At 38.6% G+C, this 24,869-nt stretch overlaps 1 protein-coding gene across 1 annotated transcript in view; it reads right to left on the bottom strand.

Moving 5' to 3' along the window:
* Positions 1 to 24,869, bottom strand: part of GNAL (G protein subunit alpha L) — a 195,966-nt gene that overhangs the window by 56,644 nt on the left and 114,453 nt on the right. Inside the window, 1 exon segment of the mRNA XM_055799779.1 lies at positions 2,944 to 3,041. Within this exon segment, the coding sequence (XP_055655754.1) occupies positions 2,944 to 3,041 (98 nt within the window).

Genomic DNA, 24,869 nt, shown 5'->3' with positions numbered 1-24,869 from the left:
TATTTCTCCCACAGTAATAAAGAAAATTAGGTTAAGTTTTAAAAATACAGAAGCTCTGTACTGTAGCCAAATTAAACTATTCCAAAATACACTGTATTTGTAACTCACTTAACTGTCACCAAGTTTGGCTGCTGACATTATAATTTGCTAATAATGCTTTTCAGTATTTTAAGTCAGCCACCCAACTTGTAGCCCAATGATATTTTTAACACATGGGGAGTTTTTTGGTTTTGCTTTGTGGTATTTTTTTTAAGCAGAAAAATTAGTGGTGACCTACTGATAATGTTCTTTCTTCACTATCAAGTAAAAGATTAGGATTTAGCTGATGGCGTGGGATACTTTCTCCCAAAGCCAGTGTAATGAAAACACTGCAGATGTTTCAAAATCCCACAGTAAGCCTGCGTATCTGCATTACACTCCTTCCCTTTTTTCCTTTACCAGTTCAAGATGATCATGGACAGGTTCTGAGAGAAATGCCATCCACCCCTGCTGAGCCAGAAAGGCAGCACCTCACAGCTAGTATTTTCCTAGCACATATAAGAAAATTTAAATGTGTATCGGAATTGTATTTCTAACTAGTCTCACAGGTTCTGTCAGTCACAAGGCGATGACCCCCCCACTCTGAATAAGGTCCATCCAGTGCTGGTACTGACATGTTCTTCTGGGTAACACAAGTACAGTTACTCTGCAATATATAAACACACGTGTGCAGCAAAGACGCAACAACTTTCAGATCTCCTTTTCATTGACTCTATTAGTACCATTTTAATTTTCAGGGAATGAGGGAGGGGCAGATAATAAAAGTTGGATATATTTTTAGCATCTTCGTTCTGTTAAGGTTACACTTCACTTTACACCATCAATACTTGTGGTGAGAAAAAGGCTGTTTGATCAGATCAATGACATGGCTGTTCCTGAGTTTCAAGCCTCTGCTCTAAGACTGAAGGCTTGTAAATGTGGATAACTCACTTAGCTGTTACATTTTCAGGTAAATCATGGAATGGAAAGCACCGATACACTCAAGGGGTATTTAAATATCAGATACTATTTCATAAATTGTCTTGAGGGTGAATAATTATGCAAATTTTGTATTCACTACTATAATAAATAATCTCAGAATAAAGAAAAAGGCAGCCAGTTAGAACATACAGAGGGGAGATACATAGAAAAAAGCCCAATAATCTTTCTTTTTTAGGAAAAGAGGTAGTAGGATTTAGTTTTATGTTTCAGGACAGTGGACTTTATTCTAGATCCATTCTTTCCTCCATTTGTGTTTTGGTTTTGGACATAACATGAGACTTAAACATTCCTGTTCTCCTCAAAGCCAGGCGTCATTTTTTTAAGGGAACACACAGGACCACTAATACTATAATTCAGTGTCTTCCTTTTTTGCCCGGCCCTCTCAGCACTGTTTTCTAAAGTAGGACTGGGAGACACATCACCCTTTACTGATCAGTAAAGTATGTTTTATATTAGTTTATTTCAAATACATGTCATTATTCTATTTTCTTGGTCAGATGTCTTCTTTGAGTGTATTAACAGATATCATAAACAGTCAGTCCGGACTTTTCAGCAAGCATAGATCACATCTGTATCATGGCAGGAGTGGTACGTGAGGGCAGAGGGGAAACCTAGGGATGACAATTCAGGACACCTTTCTCATTCTTTTTGTGTACAAACACCGCTTTAATTTCTACCCACTCTGAGCAAATGCCCCAGTTTTCATAAATCCAGCCCACTGAGGTCAAATGCATTTGTTCCTACACATAGCAATACTCCCTCACTTCCATGTGCTGCTGCTGCTGAATCATAACGGGATCCTTCTCTTTCCCAAAAGTGGTCTGGAAAGAGGGAAAAGGACCCACAGCATTGAAATTCCCCATTGTGGCAGAAGCATGACAAGTCCTTCAGCGGCACGGCCCGTTTTCTCTGCTTCAGCATTGGCACCAAGAGCAGAGAACACAGAAAAACAAACCACTGAGTGCTACAACAGACTTGTGCCATTGCTGCTGACCATACTGCCAATTAGACAAATCATAACACACTGGAGTGTGTTCTCTGCAAACCCTAATCACATAGCAACGGTAAGAATATGGTTTTGCAATAGCAGCTGAATATCTATAATATAATATTCTGTAACATATACAATACACATGAAATGTATGTTTTTGATCAAAGTCTGATTCAGAGTTGGGTTATTACTAAGGATAGCTGAGTTTTGTAGCCATGGCATGTTAATGGACTATTTCCCGATGAATCTGTTTTTCATCAATGTACTATGTATTTATGATTTGCACCTTCACAATCTACTACACAACTCTTTTCAGAACAGTTCCAATCAGATGAAACAGTTCAAGGATTATGACTGTGTTACACGTACATGCACCACTTCTCTTGATGTTATATGAATACCAAATGTACTACTATCTTTAATTAAATACTGCTAACCATTTCCCCCCCCCCCCTCCCCAATATATTAGTAATGCAGGTTTGCATGCAGTTAGGTAATAATCTCAGATAATCTCAGAAGCTCTAATGGAATGTGAAAACTGAGCAATTTCAGTGCTATCTTGGTCTCAGAATTTAAAACAAAGCATTTTCCTTAGATTGGCTCTACATTTTTCAAACTTAATAGTTTCAATCAAAATGATTTTATATAAATCCATTTTGAATGGAATAAAGTTATTTAAAATTATTTAATTTGATGTTTTCATACTTTATTAGCTGTGAAATATTTGAGGCAGAGTATTTAGTTTTATAATAATGGCAAACTATGATAAAACAATCAATTACTTCTGCTATACATGCTCAGCCTATACAGAGAATAAAAACGTTAATCGCTGCACTGCAAAACTCTGAGATCTTGCTAACATAAATATATTTTCTAATTTGTTATATATGATTACATTGTTGGCTATTAAGTCCATAAAAAGAAATACTTACTACTGTGCACAGTCAATCAGCTGATATTCGTTTGACCTCTCGAAGCATGCCTTTACGCCTTCATCATCCCAGAGCTTTTTTGCATGTTCAAAGAATTCCTGAAAATAAGAAATGCAACTAGTAAGAGAACATTTCTCGATCTTTTCAATCCCCATCAGTATGTGTTACTCCTTTCCCACAACCTTCCTGTTTCATACCTTTGCAGAATGATAGATTACACCTTTAAAGAGGGAAAGCAATAAACATTCATTAGAAAAATTGTTGTAAAATATACTGAACATATGGCTGTGGACAGTTTTCAGTACATGACATGTAATGAAGTCTGTCTTCAAAATTCATGCTAGCCCACATATAAAATTTACTGCAAGTACAAATGTTACTTAGAAGTATGTTCACCTAATTGTCAACTGAATTTATGCTTCTGTCATGGAAGAGGTATAAAGGTGATGCAAAAAGCTGCTCAGCTTATAAACATTAGCTTCCTAGGGAAAGGGAAGCTTTCTCTAACTTTAAAAAGATTGGGTAATTTTTCCTGAAAAACACAACTTTCTGCTGCTTGGCATTTTCTCATACAATATAATAACTGGATTGCAAGACTTTCAGTCTTTGTTCAACACCACTGCCTCCAAGCAGCTGCCTGGCACAAAGTGCTTTTCCTAGCAGCTATCCCAGGCAATCCAGTCCAGAAATACCTGCCAGCAAGCTTATTTCAGAATTATTTGAAAGAGGCATCAAAGCCGTCCTTGGTGACAGTGAAGCCATAGACCTGTTGCATAAAATGCACATATGCAGATGGCAGGTCCGACCCTGCCTGCCAGCTCCTCTGCTCCTCCAGCCCCTGCTGCAGAGCTTCACATGCTCAAGCTTGTTTTAAAGCTGGGAGTCCGTTTTATGTTGTATCGTTACTGGTAAGTCAAACTGTAACTGAGTTTTTCCAGCTACAGCTTCTAAAATGAAATGAAGAATGGTTAGACAGATTACTATCTCCTTTACTATATGTCTGAGTCTTTCATCCTTCAAGATAAATTGTTGAAGTAGTACATCAACGTAAACACTGAAGTTGTGTGTCACCTCTTAACACTTCAACATGCTACTGCACCATCAGAGTCCTTTGGTCAGTCATAGATCTGTGAAACCTAACAAACTGCTTTTCCACAGCTCAGTTCGGCTATGTAAAATGGGTGGAATACCACCATGCACTTCATGATCCCATCAAAATGTTGTGTAAATATCTGAATTCTGAAACTTTATGAAATTGTTTGCCAGTCCCTCCCATCTTTCTCGAGGATTAAAAGCGTCTCTCAAAAGACAAATTTTGTAACGGAAGATCTTGGCAGTACAACGAATTAACTTTTACTCTGTATGTGTTTCCTAACCCCACACACCACCCCCGTGAGGTGCCCCAAAAGGTGATACCCTGCTCCTCAGCAACTGCTTGTGACCTGCTGGCCATGCTTTCTGGGAGAGACAAAAAAGAAGACAAGACTTTCAGAACAAACTAGTACTGAAAATTACTTAGTTAAGCTTTGAACATGGCAATAGAGGTCCTGAGTAACCCCAGAAAGGCTTTTTTCTTTCAACTATATTGCACATGACGTATATATAGAGAAAAATCCATTCTTCAAGAAGTTTTAAAAACTTTAGAGAAAAGGAGATCTTAAAGCACACGTGAAAAACCTGCACAGCAAATCTCGAAAGAAGAGAGGAAGCAATACTAGAGATTGGCAGACACTTATACTGCCCATGGAATTTATTTCTTCACTGTTGTGAGGACATGTTTATTTTGTCTTTGTTATTTTATGACTTATGTAATGGTTATTTAAAACACTGCAGATCCACCTTTTGAAGTTATGCTACAGCTGTTATAAACTCTCTGTTCCAACACTAGAAGGAAAGAAAAAACAAGCTCAAGAAAGGGTAAGATATCAAACTAAATTAGTAGAAGGAGAAAGCAGACACACATAACAGAGAGCATGACTACAAGAAACAGAAAGAACTGGAAAAGTCAGAATGATATATACCAGAAAATATGGAATACTCAAGCTCGAAGCTTATGCTTGATGAATATTTAGGGCATCAGCTGAATGCACCTCACTCGGTGGCATCTTTGTCCAAAGAAATGCGTTGCCTTCTCAATGGAAAGAGCGAGCTCTGGGTAAGTGTCAGGGTCCCAATGCAAAAGGACGCAGCTCTCCCATCCCTTTGGAGGGTGCATGTACAGCAACGCACAACCTCAGCTGTTCCTCCTGCAGGCACTCGCTGCTGCGAGTGTGGAGGCCGAGCACACCATGGCTGCCTTCCCTTTCCCACCACTGGTGGGTAGGAATTCCCACCCACCCAGAAAGCCATCTCTGAGGGGAACCTACATCTAAAAAATGGCCCCATTCAGCCCCACGGAGCCTACGGGAAGGGGACGGGAAGAGGAGAAGGATGTCAGTGTGAAAGCATCCTTTCCTGAGGGGCTGGCTGGATTGAGAGATGGCTGCAGTAAGTAAATAAAATTGCATAGATACAGTAGTTTCTAACTTTACATCTGTTTTTACATCCTCTGTATAAGCTTTATTTACTCTTAAAGATCTCTTCTGGGAAAGAGGCAATCTTTTCAGCTCAGCTTCTGAGACCCTACAAATATGTTGTAAATACAGGGTTTCCATATTATATGCTTCAAATATTTCCACCTGACCATTATATCTCAAAGCGGTCTATTTAAAACGACTTCCAGACTTCTAGTCCAAAGCAAATCCTATAAAACAGAGCAAATATACTTACCTCATTAAAATGTACCGATCTACTGCAGAGGAGTACACTTGCCTGCAAATTGCCTCCCACACAGCTACCCGATCCTTCTTTCCCAGGTGACTAAAGCCTTCCAGAAAAATCCTGCTTCATTTCAAGACACCAGGTACCATGATCCAACTTTTCACACTTGGTTTTAACCCCTTTCTTGTCTGCTCTAAGTTCTTCACTGTTTTTCCTCCTCAGCTGCTGAAGGCTCCCACTGCCCACGGTCAAGCATAAAGAAGGATCCTGCTCATATATGCCAAACACGCCTGGATCCCAACCCACTCTCCACTGCAGGACAACATCAGCATCAGCCTCAGCCACCAAGCCCCTTCTGCCTGACCAGCCTTCCAGCAACTGCTCCCCAGTCCCCAGTCCCTGTGACTCACTCCTATAGACCCCAGTGCTTGTCACCTCTTCCTCAGGCCATGGCCACATCGTGGCCACCTTGTGTGCAAGCAGGCACTTGGTGGGCTAACCAAGGTGCGGGCTTTGGGCTGAGCCTGCACTGCAGCACCTGTCCTCGGGGCCGCAGCATCCTCCGGGCTGCAGCCACACCTGGCAGTGCCTGTCCTGGCGGAGAGACATGGTAATCCAAAGGGCAGAGAATTCAGATTTGCTCCAGCTGATAAAGGAAGATGGGCTAAAACTTTTCAGTTAATGTTTCTGGAGGGTGGGGAACTACATACAAAACATCACTTTAGGTCAGTCCAACACAAACGAGGTTGTACGAGTAAGTTGTGACCGTAGCAGCCTACGTTCTGAGATGGCCAAACTAAGATTTTCTTAAGGGTCTGACTTCTGGAAAGTAGCCTTTCAGAAGCTCTTAAAACTCACAAGCCAGGTCCCTTAAGAAACTTCCACTAGGACAGGAGAAAACAGGGACATGGAAAATCACTAGGAGCATCTGATGCACTTGGTTTGCAAGCACATGCAGCTGACCTCTATCTACCCGATGAATGTCACCAAAATCTACTAAAAATATTCAGTATACTGAAGAGAAATCAGGAATAACGTATTATGCCTGAAAGCAGAAAACCACCTACATCATGACACGCCTATAAACATTAAACAAACCAGAGCTGTTTCACCCAAACTCTTCCTTAGGGACAGAGGCATATAAATAGTGGCACCTATTAATATACATATAAAATAAAACAATTAATATATTTTTGATGTAGTATTTTAATTAGAGCATTAGAGACGTAAATGACGATGCCTCAGGTCTCACGAGTTACAGGTCTCATGCATTACACATGTCAATTTACATCAGTTACCTAAGAATTTATAGCGATCATTAGACTATACAATACCAAAATTTTGATGTGATCAAAATGAAGATGTGACAGACAACATCTCAAATATTTATTAATATAAAATTATCTGGAAATTTTCCATTCTTCCAGAGATAATCCAAAAAACTCAGCTCTGGATTCCTGAGCCTCCTCTTCAATAGCAGGTAATTTTTGCTAAACATGAATATTCATTCATCATCTAAAAATCATGAAGTGACATAAGCAGGTTATGATTCCTTTTTTTTCCCCTGAACAAAGTAAGTTAAGATGTAATAAATGCAGAAACACCCTAAGCTGATATCACTGATGTAAACAGTACTGTATTTTCACTACATTTTAAAAAGGTCTTGTAGAAATATTTTTACTCACCTATTCCAAGGTAATATTTTTAGGTTGAAAAAAAAGGAGGGAATATATTCGTATACAAAACATTCCAAGAAACCTATACAGATAACAAACACAACTGCACTACAGCTAAGTCTCAAAGCACTGTTTTTCAACTTTGTCCTACTAGAAGTTACAGCATGTTCTTGAAATTTAATTTTCCCTATTTTGGAAATAAACTTATTTATTGGTAGGTTACCTTAGAAACCTCCTCCCCCTTATAACTCCTACAAAAAATTTTCAAGTAGCTAAACAATGGACTTGTTTCAGTTTTCAGCTGCCTAAACTGGGAATAAATATTAGTGATGATTAAACAATGACATATCTTCATGAACAAATCTTTATGCATTTTGGAAAAAGAACTTTTAATCTAATTGCTTTACAAACCACAAAAGTTCATGTTAGGCCAGGAACACAATTTTTATTCTATTAAGATTCCTCTCTGTCTTCCTTCCAGATGGAGCATACGTTTAATAGCTATCCTCATGTCACCTTTCAGTCTCCCAGAAACCAGGATGAGGAAGACTCCGCTGTATTTTCTATTCCACATATTTCTTCTGTTAATATATTGTAAACCTGGAAACAGTTGCTTAGAGCAATGTGAAATACGATGGATCTCCCTCAAGCCAAAATTCACCCTCTTATTCTCCGAAGCTTCAGGACTGTAAGACATTCTCATCTAAACCACCACAGATGAAACCTATCTGATCAGCCTGAAGTAGCACAGGTTACACATTTCCATAGTTCTGCCACTGTGGGTATGAAATGAAGCCATCACTTCTATTCTGAATTTCAGTTACTACTACTTCTCTCACTTACTTAACCAAATAAGAAGTAAATTGGACAATGGATTAAAAATCCCACCCTAACACCTTCCAAACTCCCAAGAATGACTGCAGTGCAAGATGATCCACAGAATTCATAAGGGAAGGGAGGTATGTGCCCCCCTACTGAGCGGGGTGCACCCCCCTTCCATGTACTTCCCCACGCACAGGGCAGAGGTACACAGGCAATCCCAGTTTCCCATCCACTCAACCATGGAAAAGTTTTGTGGAATAAAAGAGTAACAACTGATGGTTAACACTAAAAACGTAAGGATGATATCCAGCGGAGTCAAATTAAGGTTGCAGAGGCGAACCACCTTCAGGGTTTTTTAACTGTTACGTTTGGCTCTGCAATTCAAACAGCATCCTTTTAAACACCCTTTTCCGTGCACCACATTGGAGGTCAAAACTGAACTGGATCCATCAGCCTGCCGCCCAAGCTGCTGAGCGTTGGCAGCAACAGCAAGCAGCAGGATGTGCTGTTACAGGGGAGGGTGGGCAGCAACGTGGTCTGGGAGAGATGAGTAGGAGGAAGGACTCTGAACTTCCCAGAGAGCTGTGAGGAAGTCCTTTTCCATGTGATGCCTGGGGGATGACCAGAGGGGAATGGAAGCTTGGGTGAAGGGACGCTCAGCCAAGCTCCCCCGTCATGCTCCAGAAAGCTTTGCGGCCGCTGGGGGTGTCGGGGAGGGGAAGCATGGGGGGGGGCTGCTGCCATGCTGGCTGCAACAGATGCCACGAATGCGATTAGCGTATCAGTATTCCGTTGGGTTTTGCAGCATAAGCCATGTAAAGTAACAGAAGAATGACAATTTTAAAATGTTTATATTTCAGCCAATTAAACCCTGGAATTTACCAGGATAAAGCAAAAGCTACTTTTGCGGCTCCACAACTCCCTTGCAAGCCTCTAAAGTCTCTATTTGCTGCATCAGATTACGATTTGAGCAACTTAAATTTAAGAGTTGCACTCCTGTATCCATTAGGTTCTGTTTTTTTCTCAGTATTAATTTTCTCATTAATTTAAAACTTGTGCATTTGGAATCAGAGACAAAGTTTCCAAACACTGCTGTTGTGACTGGGTTCTTCTTTAACTTTCTTTACAAGAGAACTGCTAAGAATGAAGGGGGAAGAAAAAACCAACAGAGAAAAACCTCTGTGTTTCTAAACATAATGATATATAATAATAACAATATAATCTAATAATAGAGAACTACAAATCTGGTCAAAGGAAGAAAACCACTTTGCTCTGTGGAGGCTACTAACACATCCCAGTATATTGGGTATTTCTATGGTCTACCATCATTGCTTACCCTATATAAGCATCTCTGAATCTCCACACAGGATGGTACTGCTATACATAGTAGTTTCTCAATCTCTTGAAGCCTTTAAATCACATATGACTATCTTTCTATAAGATACGCATGGCATTTCAACATAATATAATCCAACCCCTAAGATTTTTTACTATGTAGCAAAGATCAAAAATCTGCTTTTTGTTTTAAGAGTCTATAGTAATACTATAAACAATGTAAAATGAAATTGATAATGCAAACTTGCTGAGTGAATAAACTTGAGGGAATAGTACCTGGGGCTTCAGGGTGAATGACGAGAATAAAAAAAAGGTACTTCTAACTATGCAACAAATCAGGTAGACAGTAGGGAGATGAATTCAAGTCAAACAACCGACCTTTTATTGCAACTTTTTGTATAGTATATATTTTCCATTGCGCAGACTTTTCTCTGCAATGCAAGATTCAGGGCCGCATAGAAAAAAGCTAAGAAGCTACCTGCATAGTCTTGTATATAGAGGGTCCGCACAGGCAATCTTAAATTTGAAAGCCTGTCTTTAAACTTGGATCTTAACCCAGTGTTGAAAGGAGGCAGTTGTAAGCTGATGTTACAAGAAATCCAACACAGACCGTGAGCAACAACTTGCCTCAGTGCTTCCAATTATTACTGGTTCGCTTGTACCAAGTGTAGCAACTAAACTTCTATTAAAAATACTCATCACCCCCAAACATCTATGAGTGCAACTGTAAACTGTAGTAATAAACATTTTTAAATGGATTTAATGCAGAAATTATGGAGTGAAGTACCAGGTAAGACCCAAGAGGGAAGGAAGCCTGCTCTGTTACCTCTTCCACAAACAAGTACAGTCTCTTGATAATCAGCCTGTTGTTTATGAGACAAAAGTGTCCCCTATGGCTCAGCCAGCTCCACTTCTTAATCCTTTATGAAATGTTGTGCCTAACAAGGGAGCTGTTTTGCTGTAGGTATAGCTGCCTAAACTCCTAGTGCCCGCAACAAAGATGGGCAAACAGAGTTACAATCTAAAAACAAAAACAGAACATGACTTGTATTTTTCCAACAGCAGTGGCATCAAAACCTTCATTAGCACCCAAGCAATAGCATGAGAAACACTGAAACCACGTAGGAGTGGTCAACTGGCATGCAAGGACCATGCTTAACAGTAGGGTTCAGATGTTTCTAATGCACCAGCACTTACAGTACATTAATTATACGGAAACCTTTAGGAAAAGTACAACCTCCACCCCGTGCAAGGTATTTTCTGTTGTAATTTGTGGGTGTGCAATAATCAATGCAATTACTTTGCTAGTTAGTGACTCATTCTGATAAGCAAAGTAGCAGTTTGGCCTCTAACCCTTCACTAAAACCTAACTTTGGATCTATCAAATAGAGTTAGAGTAATACATCCAGATTTACCTTTTCTCCCTGTTCATCGGGCTTGTTTTGCCTTTTTTAGGCTGGAGGCAACAGCCTCAATGGCATGATCAGTCTGCACCAAGTGTAACCTCAGTTCATTAGAACTGAACACAGGAGGATGGTAAATATCACCTTCACAGAACACACTTGTGTTGGGGTGTCTTATGCGCTGAGAAAACAGTTAGTTTGTTAACTCCTAGGAGAATCTTATCCAACTTGGAAGTGTAAGGAAAGAAGTTGGGGAAACAAACAGCATTTATAAAAGTATAAAATCACCATTTTTATGTAACTACCGCATCTAGGCAAAACATACAAATTGTGGAGCTCGTTGAAAAACCAGAAGTGCAACCTGCACAGCACATTCTACGTCCCTTTCTTGAACTATTTTTGTGACTTGACTTTTAAGCTCTTACTCTACACTGCATTTCCAAGAAGTGTGTACAGTTATCAGCCTGATTGCCTTAGCAGTTCTGTTTCTGCCTGCTAGAAACATGTTCCATCTGCTGTCTTGTATTATTGAAATCAACAAGTTCACTTTCATAGACCACAGAACTCACCTACAAAGTCTGAGAAATATATTAATATATTTTTTAAACTCCTATGTGTCAAACACTAAAAAAAAAGGCCTGAAAGTTCTTTAGATCATACCAGGAAAAAAAACCCAAACCAAAACCAACATAATTTTGTGCTCTCACAATATTTTGGGGTCAGCACTGTGGATAAGCTTTGAAGATAAAAATGCATTGTAAGTCAAAGAGCAGCTCCATATTTTTCTTCACTACTTATTAAAGAGTTGCTTCCCCCCCGATCTAGACAATGAAGCTGTTATTATACTTAAAACAAAACCCTCTGATTTAATTTTCAATTCTAGTTTCCATTTTAACTGCCTATTTCAACTTTTGGTCTGCCATCACATATCTCTGAATGCTGCTGCTTACCTGCTATTTTGAGGGGGCCATCTAGCTCTCTGCTAAAGAAAGCAGGAGAAATAACTTAAGCAAATTACTTAGTGTACAGAGTGCCTAAAAAAATGTGTTGTGCTGAGGATGCAAAGCTCACACACATTCTTTTCCTTGAAGGTATTTTGGTTTCGTCTATGTTAGGACCTCTCCCTGGATGCACATAAAGCTTTTCATTCAAAAAACCCCCCAAACTTCTCCAATTATTTGTGAAAGTGATTACAGGTGTGCTACACAACCCTGCAGCATTACTGCCCTTTGCATTTCTGCAATACTCGTGAAAAGAAAAAGGTAAGTACTGTTATAATTCTCTCAAGGAGAATGTTTTGGGGACCTCAGATGATAGCAGAGCATGAGATGGTACTGACCAAATAGAAGAATCAGAAATATGTCACAACTTTTTGGTAGCAGGTGTTCTATCCCTGTGATCAAGATGCTGGTAACAGTTGTCTTTGTAGAGCACTGAGCTTTCAAACTAGAAAAAATACTGAAAAACACATAATCCAAGTGTCACCTGTACTAAGAGATGTTTGCTTGCTGTTTGTTTATTAAAAGCCATAATGGCACTGCAAAAGTGTACAGATTCTGTATGTCAAAATTTGAATCTTCATCTAATTAGGCAAGACTAGACAGAGCGGAGTCCATTCAGAGTAGAGGATGGCAAATCAACCCACAGCAGTTTCGTTACTGCTTCTGGTTCTGCAATTATTCAACTCCTGGGACTCCGTGTAACAAACTGCAATAAACATCATACTTCATTTTCTTATAAATCAATATAATGTCCAGTTAGTGAGTATGTTCAAACTACTCTGCAATCCCTGATGAAGGGACTGTTACGGGAGCGAGAAGTACTGCTATAGGACCTGTATCATGACTTGGTAAACTTCAGGCATTTCACAGCAGGAAAAATTACCAAGTCGTTTTTTTTTTTTTTTTTTCCAAAACACAAGCCAACAATAATAACTTACATGCTGTAACATGGCAGAGTTGGTTCTGAATCCCCTGCCATTTTAAATCTTGAGTAGTACTGTATCATGTCACATTTCTTATTGGCTGTAAGGCAGTCGTCTTTTACATGCCACAAATCAGTAAAAAAACCTGACATCCTTTGGTGGATTATTATTTCACTGGGTACTGAAAATCGTGTAGTTAATTCTTACCCACTGCTTTGAAGATATAGAGCTAAATGTGCACTTTGTCACCTTTTGATGATGAGAACTTGACCCCCTATGCAAGTTACTCCTGTGGTGCTCTCAGCCCTTCTGACAAGTCTGCCTCGGTTTTCGTTACTCAGATGGTGGGGATACCCCCTGCAAAGTCAGACTGGTGGAGTACAGAGCTGAGGGATGCAACTCTCCGCTGTCCCCAGGCAGCTCTCCTGCCCATAGGGAACCTTTGCCACTCTGTAAATGCAGTTTTATAGTGAAGACAACCGTACAGAGAGCTGAAAGTACACCAGCCTGCAGTCTGTAATTCTTCCAGTATGAAAAGTTTCTACTACTCACAGCTTCAACTGTTTTCCTTAAACCAGTTTTGAAGGTCATACATCAAGGAACTATTTCATGCTCTGGTATGCACTTTATTATTTGTAAGTGATTTCCTACCAGACAAGAGGTTTGCAAGGACAGAGAACTCTCATTTCCTTTTATAGATTTGATTCGGAAATAAATGCAGGCAACATCATGTGACTAACAGGCAGCATCCACAACTTAAGCAACTCTCATAATTAAATTGGAAAGTAATGGAAAAGTCAGCCTGCTGCTGCCAGATCTATTTAGCCTCCTACTCCTCTGCACAAGTTTTGTCTAATTCCTTCAGTTTTATCTCTCTTCTTTGACACTTTTTTCCTGTCCTCATCCATGTGCAAAACCTGAACTAGCTTCAACACAGTAACTTATTCATTCTGAAATATTTATAATAGTAGGAAAAGGAAATACAAATCTTTATTATACCTTTGTGACTAAACTGAGTTTTAGCAAACAAATTTTTGGAAATTAACAACCACAAATGTAGATACAAGTATATGAATAAGGATTCCAAAGGAGAAACTTTTTGTCTTCTCTATCTGATGGCTGTTGCCTTTAAGAGCTGTTCTGGGAAACGACTGTGGATAAACCTGCAGGAACTAGTAATTTTGACCATCTGAAAGTAATACACCTCCAAGAAACCCCATTTGTTTGAAGGCATGTGCTCACAACTTTTATAGATACAGAGCTACTTTATCTTATTATTAAGTAAGACTAAGGCATCTTAATAAAGCTCTGAAAAGTCCGCAGATTCTTAAGTAAATCTTGGCCATGTTTTATATATTCTCCTAGTTCTAGCCCCCATGAATCTAGTGCTGATGAGCCCCAGAAATCATTAGCTACTGACTTCAGAAAAGTAAGATTTTAATTCCTAGTGTTTAGTTCTTAATTTCCATTCTGCAAAGTACGTCATTTGGAAAAACAAAGATAATAACATCCTATTATATATAATATAAAAAGAATGTATATACAGAGTAACAAATGGAATTGCTGAGGCATCAGAACCCTGGTATTTTTTATTAGCCCATAAATATTCTCACAACTCAGAAACTGCCTAGAAGTCAACAGAAATCTCTATCTGTAGGAATAGAAATCGCTATTTTTATGAATATAGGTGACCAGAGACAATGAGCAATTTGTGGATGGGATATTCTGTTGGAATTTCAGAGCTGGAAGTTGTTAAGAGGGTCTGTCTGGCTTATTGGGATGCAGATGCTTCCAGAGCACCTGAAAAAAGCCTACTTTATACAGCTTGAGCTAGCTTTTTCCCAGTCTTGTATTTACTATTCGCTGCAGGATAATTTCTCACTTCAAATGTAATCTAACACGAAAGCTGCTGATCAATATTGTAAACAGATGATCGGTGTCTTGTGACTGCCAAAGAACTGTTAATGAATCTCAATACATGATGTTGAAGCAGGGACATGAGATAAAGTAATTGAATTGAGTGAAATAATAAAACCAGGTAATTCCCTCAGTTTAAAAGGCAAATATTTCCAGAGCTCCTTAAACAGAAGGAAATGATCCACGCTCATCTCAGAAATGGTAGGAAATAAATTTCTTTGGATTAATTAACATCAAACTGCTACCAGCTGAAGTATTGCCTACTGAGATAAAACACAGGACTAGTGAGTTTGAAGTCACTGGTACTGGGCACCCCTAGCCTGCAGCAACTGAGGCAAGACCACCATGGAAGTCCCCAAGGAGCCTCCCTGCACCTTCTCTCCCAGCTTCCTGCAGACACTACTCATGCCATAGAGCCTGGCAGAGCCACCACTGGGCCGTCGGCAACCTCCACACGAGATGGCTAGTTGTACATAAACAGAAATGAGCTACTGGACGTTATACCTGGCAGAAGAAAAATGTGAACTAACTCAGTTCAGTTGGATATGGAGAGAAAACCTCAGCCAGACAGGTGCAAATTGTGAGAAAGGCCTTGAAACAATGAGAAGACAATTCAGACAAAGACTTTTGTTGCCTTCTGCGACAAAACCCAACCAACTGACTCTAAAGTGAAACAGAGAAATAACTTCCAGCAGCAATCATTCTAAATTTCTAGGGAAACACCATTCTGCAGTTTTTTCCAGATCTCTCGCTTCCTGTGAATGACTGAAAGAGAAGATATGGCTGGGCTACGGATACATACACGCTATTCCCGACTCTAAATGTCTCCTTGAAGGATCCTGTGAGTGCTGTGGAATATAGGCTTTAAGCAACCACAAACTTTCAAAAACTGAAGGTAGAAAATGACCAGTAGTTAGTTTTAATTAAACAAATACATACCAAACTTCCTCTCTACATGCCCACTGATCCATTGTTTATTGACCCATATTTTTTTTTAATTTTCCAAGTTAAAATGCATTTCACTAGCAAGGGAAAGAGCCTTCTTCATTATTTCCATCAAAGACTTTTTCTGCAGTTAAACCAGAAAATGTACCTAACCACCAAAAGTGAAATTCTTTATCAGTTGTAGCAAGTTCAAATCTTAACACTGTGAAATAGTTCAATATATCTGGAGAATATCTATATTTAAAGCAAAATAAAATTTTTTAAGCGTAAAAAGGAAAAGCTGTTTAATTTCCTGGAAAAATAGAACTGGTATTGATTTGGAGAACTTGAGACTCCAACCAGCTATTCAATCGGTCACGCTTTTGGTTAAAATAAATGTTTTCCTCATATAAAGTTGTTTCTGTTTTCAAGTTGTGGCTTTCTTATCTACCCTTTAAAGCTCAAGTTTTTATTTTTAATGCAATGTAATTTAATTAAACATCTGATACACAATTTTAAGCTATTTATACAGATAACCTCATGACATATTCAGTTTTTAAGTGTTGTGGTTTAAGCCCAGCTGGCGAACTAAGCACCATGCAGCTGCTCCCTCCATGTGAGTGGACAGTAAGATGAGGAAATGCACTTGAAATCTTTGCTTTCAGGATTCGCTTTCTACAGGATCCCGCTTCGAAACTGTATTTATGTTGCACTTAAAATGGGAACTAAATAATAAAGCCTTCTGCCTACTATCCTTTTGTTAAGAGTGCTAATTTTTCACACAGGTTTCTTTACAAGAAACTAAAAAAAATGTGGATAAAGAGCAGTGATCTTCACATGAGAATGATGATCCACATAATGGAGTTTTGTGACTTTCCTATTCAAAAGTAAAGGACACCCACTTTCCCTATACAAACTATGATTTTTGTCACTCAGAAATAATTATCAAAATATAAGTTAATTCTCTAACACATTCACTGACTTTTTAGAAACTGTCATGAAATCTGATAGAGAATAAATATTTTAATTAATTGGATCTCCAATGCACTGTATTTATACTATTTCCAGTTTCTTAATGTTTACCCAGGCAGACTAGTATTTAGCTGTGTCCTTCAGCAACAGATGGCGTCCCCCACAAAAAGGCTCTGCACTGAGCACATACAGGCTGTATACCTGCAGCAAATCTCAGCAAGGTTAGAGGACATTTTGCTTTTGCATCCTCAGGCACCTGGTGCAATGGGACCCCAGAGTTAATTTGAACCTTCTGATGCTTTTATCACTTACGTACACAAACTAGAAGTCTCATGCAAGGCTCCAATAGCCATCAGCAACTCCAGACATCACAGATGAGGCAAGGCTTTTCAAGCACTGACTTGACCAACCAGGATAGGTTGGAGCCTAAATGCTGGTGCTGTGTCAAGGCTAATACAAACCAACGTCTTGAAACAGGCACTGGCCAAGTACCATCATTTGCTTTTGGTGAGCAGGTTGGCAGAACTGTCCTCTCAACACAGCCTGAGCATACTGCTGGTCTCCCCTGAACAATTATTAAAAACTTAGCAAAAACTCTTGCTCCTTAAAACAGCATTTTAGTGCAACAGCAGTCTTAAACTTCTGTTGATGGTGACTGCTGTGGACATCTATCAAACCCTTATTTATACATTTCTAGTAGAAACAAGAGCAATCATGCTGCCCCAGGTGATCACCAATAGCTACAGAATCCAGCACGCATAAAGAAAAAATGTAGGTGTGCAAGGAAAACTTAAAATAGCATATAGTTGTCTATTATCAACAATTGATCTATGATCACATCTGTTTATTATACGCTTATAAATGACAAGTCAACACCAACACTCCCTTAACACATAATTACTGTCTGGTTCATTACTAGATATACTTCTAATGGTATGAGCTGGTAAACTAAAAGATACATTATTATCAAGAGAACGCTGAAAAACTTTTCCCTTTAGAAGCAAGTGACAAGATAAACATATCTGCTTCTACTGGAGTAAACCGGCTAACAGGATTCAAGAGACGTGAAGTGTTTTTTGGTAAAGCAACAGACAACCAGGATATGTATTTTGTATTTGCTACATTTTAATTGTATAAATTACAAAGGTTCTTTCTAAAATAGATGCTAAAGATTAGATGGCTAACTGAACTAACTTAAATGAACATAACTGTTCATCAAAAATACCAAGTGGCTCCTATCAGCTGGCTTCAGGTATGCTGAATGAACTGAACATTTCCAAAAGGAAAACTGCATTAAGTTCCTAAAAAGACTAAGCCACAGAATTGCACAGAAAAATTTCATCTTCTTTATGGAGAAAAAGGACTACAAAGGTATGAAGGAGTATCAGTAAATAAATGCAATCTTTGAAGTAAAATAGGTAACTTTGTCAGGTAACAGCCACAAGAATAGAGTCTTTATTTATTAAAAAAAACAAGAATTTTTACAGCAAAGCTGTAAACGGTTGGTTGTGTTTGTTTTTTTTTTTCCCTGCTTGGAGGCAGGGAGGAATTGTATATCATGAAGTCTGGCCAGAATAATTACACCTGATTGGTGTGTGAGAAATTTGTACCTGTGAAATAACAGCAGTGTAGGAGCAAAAACTTAGTGTGAATGCAAGTATTTGATAGGACTGAGCTTCTGATAGCTTAACTGCATCATTCAAAAAAAAAGCATGATTATGATGTGGAAAAGCTACTTTGGTCAGAATACATAGCTATGGTACTTTGATCCATCAACACAGATACACTGGCAAGTATATATGAATTTAACTTAAGAGATATAATTCCACTGGTATCACAATTTCATAATTATGCTCCCTGTGACTAGAATAAAATGTTTATTAAACTTTTCAGTGAAATGGTGACATCTGTCAAGCTCCCTCATCAGTACATCTTGCAAGTTCTATTTTATATGTATATACTTTTTTTATATAGGCATATATAAAAATAATTGGTCCTTGTTAAATTTTAGTCCTCAAAATATATCTCTTTGCAGACATAATCCACAGTTACCGATTTTCAAATGTTACTGAACTTTATGTACTTGATCACTAATTTAAATCAAGAAATTCCAATAGCAACTTTAAGTACAATTAACACATCCTTCTGTATATATACATTTACTCTCCTTTAGTGCAGTATAAAATTGGTACATTCTAAAATGCAGTCTCAAACCATCACCTTGGAAATCTTCTGTTTGCAGATTTATAACCACATTAGCAACTCCCAAATGTAATTTACTGCTATATCACACTGTATTCTTGTGTAGCAACTGTAACGGTATCTGCTCATAATATTCTTAGCAAACTGAAAGATAAAATTACCAGGACCTAAGTTAGAAAACCCACAGATTATCTAACGCACCTCACAGAAAACAGCTGCTGTATGACTGTATCATTAGATTACATGTCATAAAACATGAAAGTATTCACATCCATCTTAGAGTTAGTTTGATAAAACATTAAGTAAAAATTGAAAATTTTCGTTCGTCTTTATTTTGCTACTCATCAGACTTTAATAAAAATCTAACAGAAATAAAACATATATTTAAAATTAGCACATGTATGATTAACACACTTATTTGCATATCAACATCCAATCTGCCCTTCCACAACCAGAGTACTTAGTGCCTGCACTAACATCATAAAAGTCTCAGAAGCAAAAGACGCACTTTATTTGTGGATGCCCTGACTTTTCCCTAATGGCTTGTAAAACAAACCAGGCACCTGTTGTCTCACCCAGGGCTCCCACGCTGTCATGCCAAACCACCAGAATGCCCAAGCCAGAGGACGACAGAGAGGCTACTCCTGGAGAAATTTCCCTGGAGACACACAACCATCACAAGGGGTGATTGCCCACATGCAGCAGGTCCCTGAAAATCCTAACCCCACCTTTCCAAGGGCCGCTGTCCCAGGGTAGGCAGTGATCTGCACAGACACCCTCGCTACCTGCCTCAGTCTTGGGGTGGCCCAGCTGGGGCCAGCATGAGAAGTAGGTGAGAGGTGGGAACACCACAGGGATGGGGTGTCCTGACCAAGTCTGGACACCGACAGTGCCTAAGGAAAACATAACTCGGTGCATCCGAACAGGCTACGTTTTACTTGATTCAGAGTCAAAACCTTTAACAAAGATAAATCAAATACAGCACTAAATAACGTAACAACTGATCCCATTCTCTCTGGCTTTACATAACAACTTGGACTTCTTAGGATGAAGAAAAAAAATTAATCTATTTTCAGTAAGTTATTTAAGCAGTAAGTTCTACACAGACATTCCATGGAAAACAACTGTTTTCCATAGCTTTTGCTAAGTATAAACTGCAAGAAAAACTTGCGTGCACTTCCAAAATGACTCTTAGGCACAGGTCACAAAGTACTTCACAAGCACGTCACAGCTGTATCCTAAATCATTACAATGACTTTTTGGATGGTTAAATTTATCTGGGATTATGTATCTTGCTTAAATCACTCAGAGAGCTAGGGCAAGCATATAACCAAGTCCCAATGCATCTTTGCCAGCATATAACTTAACTGTTTGCTGAAAGAGATATAGCATGTTTTTGACTTTTTTTTCAAGAGTTTTATTTGCTCTGACTTTGAGGCTTCTGTTTATAAATTATTCTAAAAAATAAGCCGGTAACTATATCACCCCAGAAACGATAACAAGAGGGAAAACCCAGTATATTACTATCTATTTTATTAACTGTTCTATCAGCTGAAAACTATTAAATATTCTATCAGGGCAGTCAGTTCCAGTGCCCCACCTTACTTTTTCATTTAACTGAACAGTTTCAACCGTGCGCTCTATGAATTTGCCATACCATTGTTAGGATTTTTTTGAAAATGTTTTCTGTGACACCACATCTATTTTGGTATTCAACACAAATAACAGACTGCAAATTATGTTGCCAGAAGTACAGTACACTACTGGAAATGCCTGTTCATGAAGGCAATTTGGACTGAACAACTGGTAACTCTTTGGACAGGAATTATACAAGTCCCTGTTGGTGTATTCAACATGAGTAGGTTAAGTATACTGCTGGCTTTTATGGTTTTTTTGCAACTCAAGAACAGTACAAGTACGAACTGAGAATATTTCTGCCACATCCCTTGTCACTGACAAACTAGCCCCTGAACCTGCTTTCAAAATATGTATGTTTCTAAAACCAACAAACCACAAACAATACAAAAACCCTTCCAAACCCAACCAACCAAAACACAAAATCTTTGGCTTTTCAATAGGGAGAGACTTTCACACTGACATGGTGTCCCATCATAGCTACACGGTCTCAAATGAGTACGAGAGGATCTCCAAGCAGATACAACAGTATTTGGAAGACAGACTTATATGTCAAGGAACAGAACAATTAGTAACATATTTAAGAGGCTGAAAGAAATAAGAGAAGTTAATTCTAAATAAAAACCACTAAAAAACTCCTTAGAATATCACCAAACCATAGTTACTTCATTAAGCTGGATTAATAGGCCTCAACATTTGAATTTATCCCAAGATGACTAACATGCAAATCTAAAAAGCAATTATAACCATATAAATTACGAGAAAACACACAGTGCATGTGAGTTTGCTTGCAAATTTCCATGCAATAACCCTAACAAACTACCTAAGGAAGTTTCAAATGTAGCAATAATGGGTTTTGGAGATTGTTTGGAAAAACAAGTTCTGCTTATGAAATATTTTTGAAATTAAACTTTATATATTTGAGCCAGATTCCCAAAACCACTGAAACTATGGGCAACAGGCTAATGAAGAGAGTCATAACACTTCGACTGTGGAGTACTATGACAAAAATAAATAGCTATTGCCAAGGACAGATCAGTTTTTCTGACAGAAACATCCCAGGGAGTGGAAGATTGCTTAACCGGGGATTCTGCCTGACAAAAGGCGTAGAAGCTGTAAAGTGAAGCTTCTTGCTGGCTACTTGATGAAAAGTGTAGCATGTGTGACAGAGAACAAAGAAACAGAAATAAGGCGGGCACTGTGGGGGCAAGATTTCTTTGTATCTGGAGGAGAAGCCACCAACAAGGAGAGCTGAAGGAGCAGCAAAGCAGCAAGAACCTTACAAGCATCTGACTTTGGCTCAGGAAATCCTCCAGAAGAGAGAAGAACCTGGGATGGGAACATGCTCACTACAATGACTGTTTTTGTCCAGGTTTGGTTTACTTTTTTTTTTTTTTTTTTTTTTTTTTAAAAAACTACAGTACAGGTTCCGGGGAAAAATCTTCCTAGATCTACATATGTGCCCTCTCTGAGAAATTTCCTGGAGAACATGACTGTACTCCAATTTGTATCAGACACAACATTCCCCCATCTTTAGAGAAGGGGCAATTTTTGAAACACTTCTCAGGAAAGCGTTTAGGTTTAGGTTCCACAGTTAAGCAGCACTGAAGTTTTGAATCAGTGGCGTATTTCAACCTCCAGAAAATTTCATTTCTCTCATATTGGTAAAGCCCCTATGATATGGATGAGATCTAGCCTTTTTAACAGTTATTTAACAGATCTGTTGTACCAGCTAGCAAGTAGGTTCATACTATCACCTAGCGTTAACTGCTATAGCTCCACAGGCTCATCTCAGGACTAGGGATGCTGATACAACCCATCTGATGCCCAAAGGGAGACGGACCAGGCAGACACAAGAAGCTGAGCAATGTGCTCTCCATGCAGACAGCACAAGTAAACCCATAATGGACTGATCAATGGTGCTGCCATAGCGTGTGGAGAACCAGGCAGGCTCTGCCACAGTGCCGCAGTTCGGGGTAGGGAGTCCTGCAGCTCTGCACGGGAAGGCTACAATACACAACGACAGTGAGGACTCCAGGTGCAGATATAGGCATATTCCTGAGCAAAAGACTCTGACCTTCCAGTCAAGCTGTAGAAAATCACTAGAGGTCTTCTCAGGTGGGGAACTCCTTAACACACTAGCTCTCAAGCAATACAGTTTTCAACATGATTTTACTTGATGCACTGTTAAAAAGCAGCTTCCTCTAACAAGAGGAATAGTGGAGACTTCTTTTTTTTTTTTTAAAAAAAACCCAAACCACCTGGTTATCTTTTCCACTATACAGCTAGGAGGGGAGGGAGCAGGGAGAGGGAGTTTGGAGAGAAATAAAGCATTCCAAATAATCTGAGTAAGGTGGTGGTGGTGGTGGGAATATTCCTAACAGGAAATTAAGCATTCTTAAGAGGAACTTCTGAAACTTGAAGGAAAAAAGGTCAGCTTTAATAGCTAATCTTTTCACTTGATAAGAATTTACAACCATCACAGCTGACCTGACCCTCTAGCAATTATTAAAATGCCCTGACTGATGCTGTTTTGTGACTTCTGCAGTATTTTGCAAAAAAGTATTACATAAAAGAGTGATTTTAAAATATTTTTTTTCTGGGATTCAAAAATATTTCTTTTCTTCATTCAATTTCTGAAATCATAAAGACCTCTCAATCAACGTAGAGTTTTAATGTGAAAAGTGTTTCACTTGAACCATATCAATGTGTACAACTCACTAAAAATCTGTAGCAGATAGTTTAAATAGCACCATGACAAATAATCAAGTAACAAAACCTGGTATAAAACCAGGCTTATAAATAGGTTGAAATGGCTGTAAGACAATGAGAGCCCAATATCAAAGCCCAAGGAAATGCATTTTGATGTACGTTTCACAAAGTGATAAAGTAATTTAAGGAACATATTCTGATTACCCATTTCAATGGGGAGGGGGGAAACAAATGTACAAGTTTGGTTACAATGGTTTCTCTTCAGATTTTAACAATGCAAAGTGTCAAGGAGAAAACAAAAGAACAGTAAAAGACAAGTGAAAACTTCTCAGAATATGCTAGATTGAATGCAGTCACTGAAAACTTGTTTTCCTATTCCTTTGCAATTTTATGAACATCCAATTAACCTTGTACAGCATGTCACAACTCTGTTTTCTTGCTGATAAGGAAAGGAGCAAATCTGCAATAGCTAAAATAGAGAGAATAATACAGTAAAAAATTGGGCATTCCATGATTTCCAACATTCATCATGAAACTGAATCTTTGCTCTGTGAACCAGCCTCAGCGCCCACCCTAAGCATCACCCTTACAGTAACTAAGGGAGAAGAGTTCATAGGTCCCATCGGTCCTGTGGAATTGGCATGGCTGATAACATGAAAAAGGGTGTTGGATCTCAAGAGATCTAGCGCAAGAGTTACCCATCTTCATCTTTCCTCTATTGACATGGGGCAGAAAAAAAATGACATTAATGAAAGAGCTCTAGTTGCAAGCACCTGAAAGGTCTACATGCATTTCTGCCTATGACACTTATCAGTGCTCTCTGTGAAAAAAACCCCAACAAACCCAAACATTTGGTATCTGTAGTGTTCTGCTCTCCCTACACTATGGGTTTCTAGAGTAAGCTTTACCTTAGCTCACATATTATAGTGTGACTCCATTCAGTTGATTGGACTTTAAGGTATGCTTAGACTTTGTCTAAATAGACACTCCCTACTGTAACTTCCAATTTCATTAAAACTGTTCAAGGTAATCCTTCTTTCCTTCTTTCCAATTAATCAATAAAGCAAGAAAAAAAATAAAAATCTATTGACAACCTGTTGCAGAGATTGCTTATTGAAGTCTAGCAATACACTTGAACGGCTATTATCAGGATTCAGGTGTTTTTTCAGCTGAAAATTAACATTTCTCTTCTTAACCAATGCATGCTGTATGTCTTCAAAAATAAGGGAAGATAAGAATGCATTGCAAAAGAAAAAAACCCCGCAGCTGATAAGCAATATGTAACTTCTGGTGACAGTCACCTGAAGGTTCCCTTCACTGGTTCTGGAATAGTCTTATTCACTTACCAATTTGTATCATCATTAGTGAAATTAAAAAATGTTCCTCGATTTTGTAACACTAGAAATGACAAAGAATGACTGTACACAATAGTCTGTGTTACTAATGCTAAAAGCCAAAACATATATATTATGTTTTGTTCCTACTGCCAAACTTAATTTCATGTTTAAAATACGAATTAAAAAAATTCTGTAATTATTTACCATCAAATTATTCTTCCCCTTTTGACCTGCCACTTCAAAAGTCAGCTCTATTTAATACAATACAAAGCAAAATTCAGCTGCAGCTAAACCCCACATTTTTCTC

This window comes from Falco peregrinus, chromosome 3, assembly GCF_023634155.1.
Source record: "Falco peregrinus isolate bFalPer1 chromosome 3, bFalPer1.pri, whole genome shotgun sequence".
NCBI lineage: Eukaryota > Metazoa > Chordata > Aves > Falconiformes > Falconidae > Falco > Falco peregrinus.
This window is presented reverse-complemented; position numbering and strand designations above follow the sequence as displayed.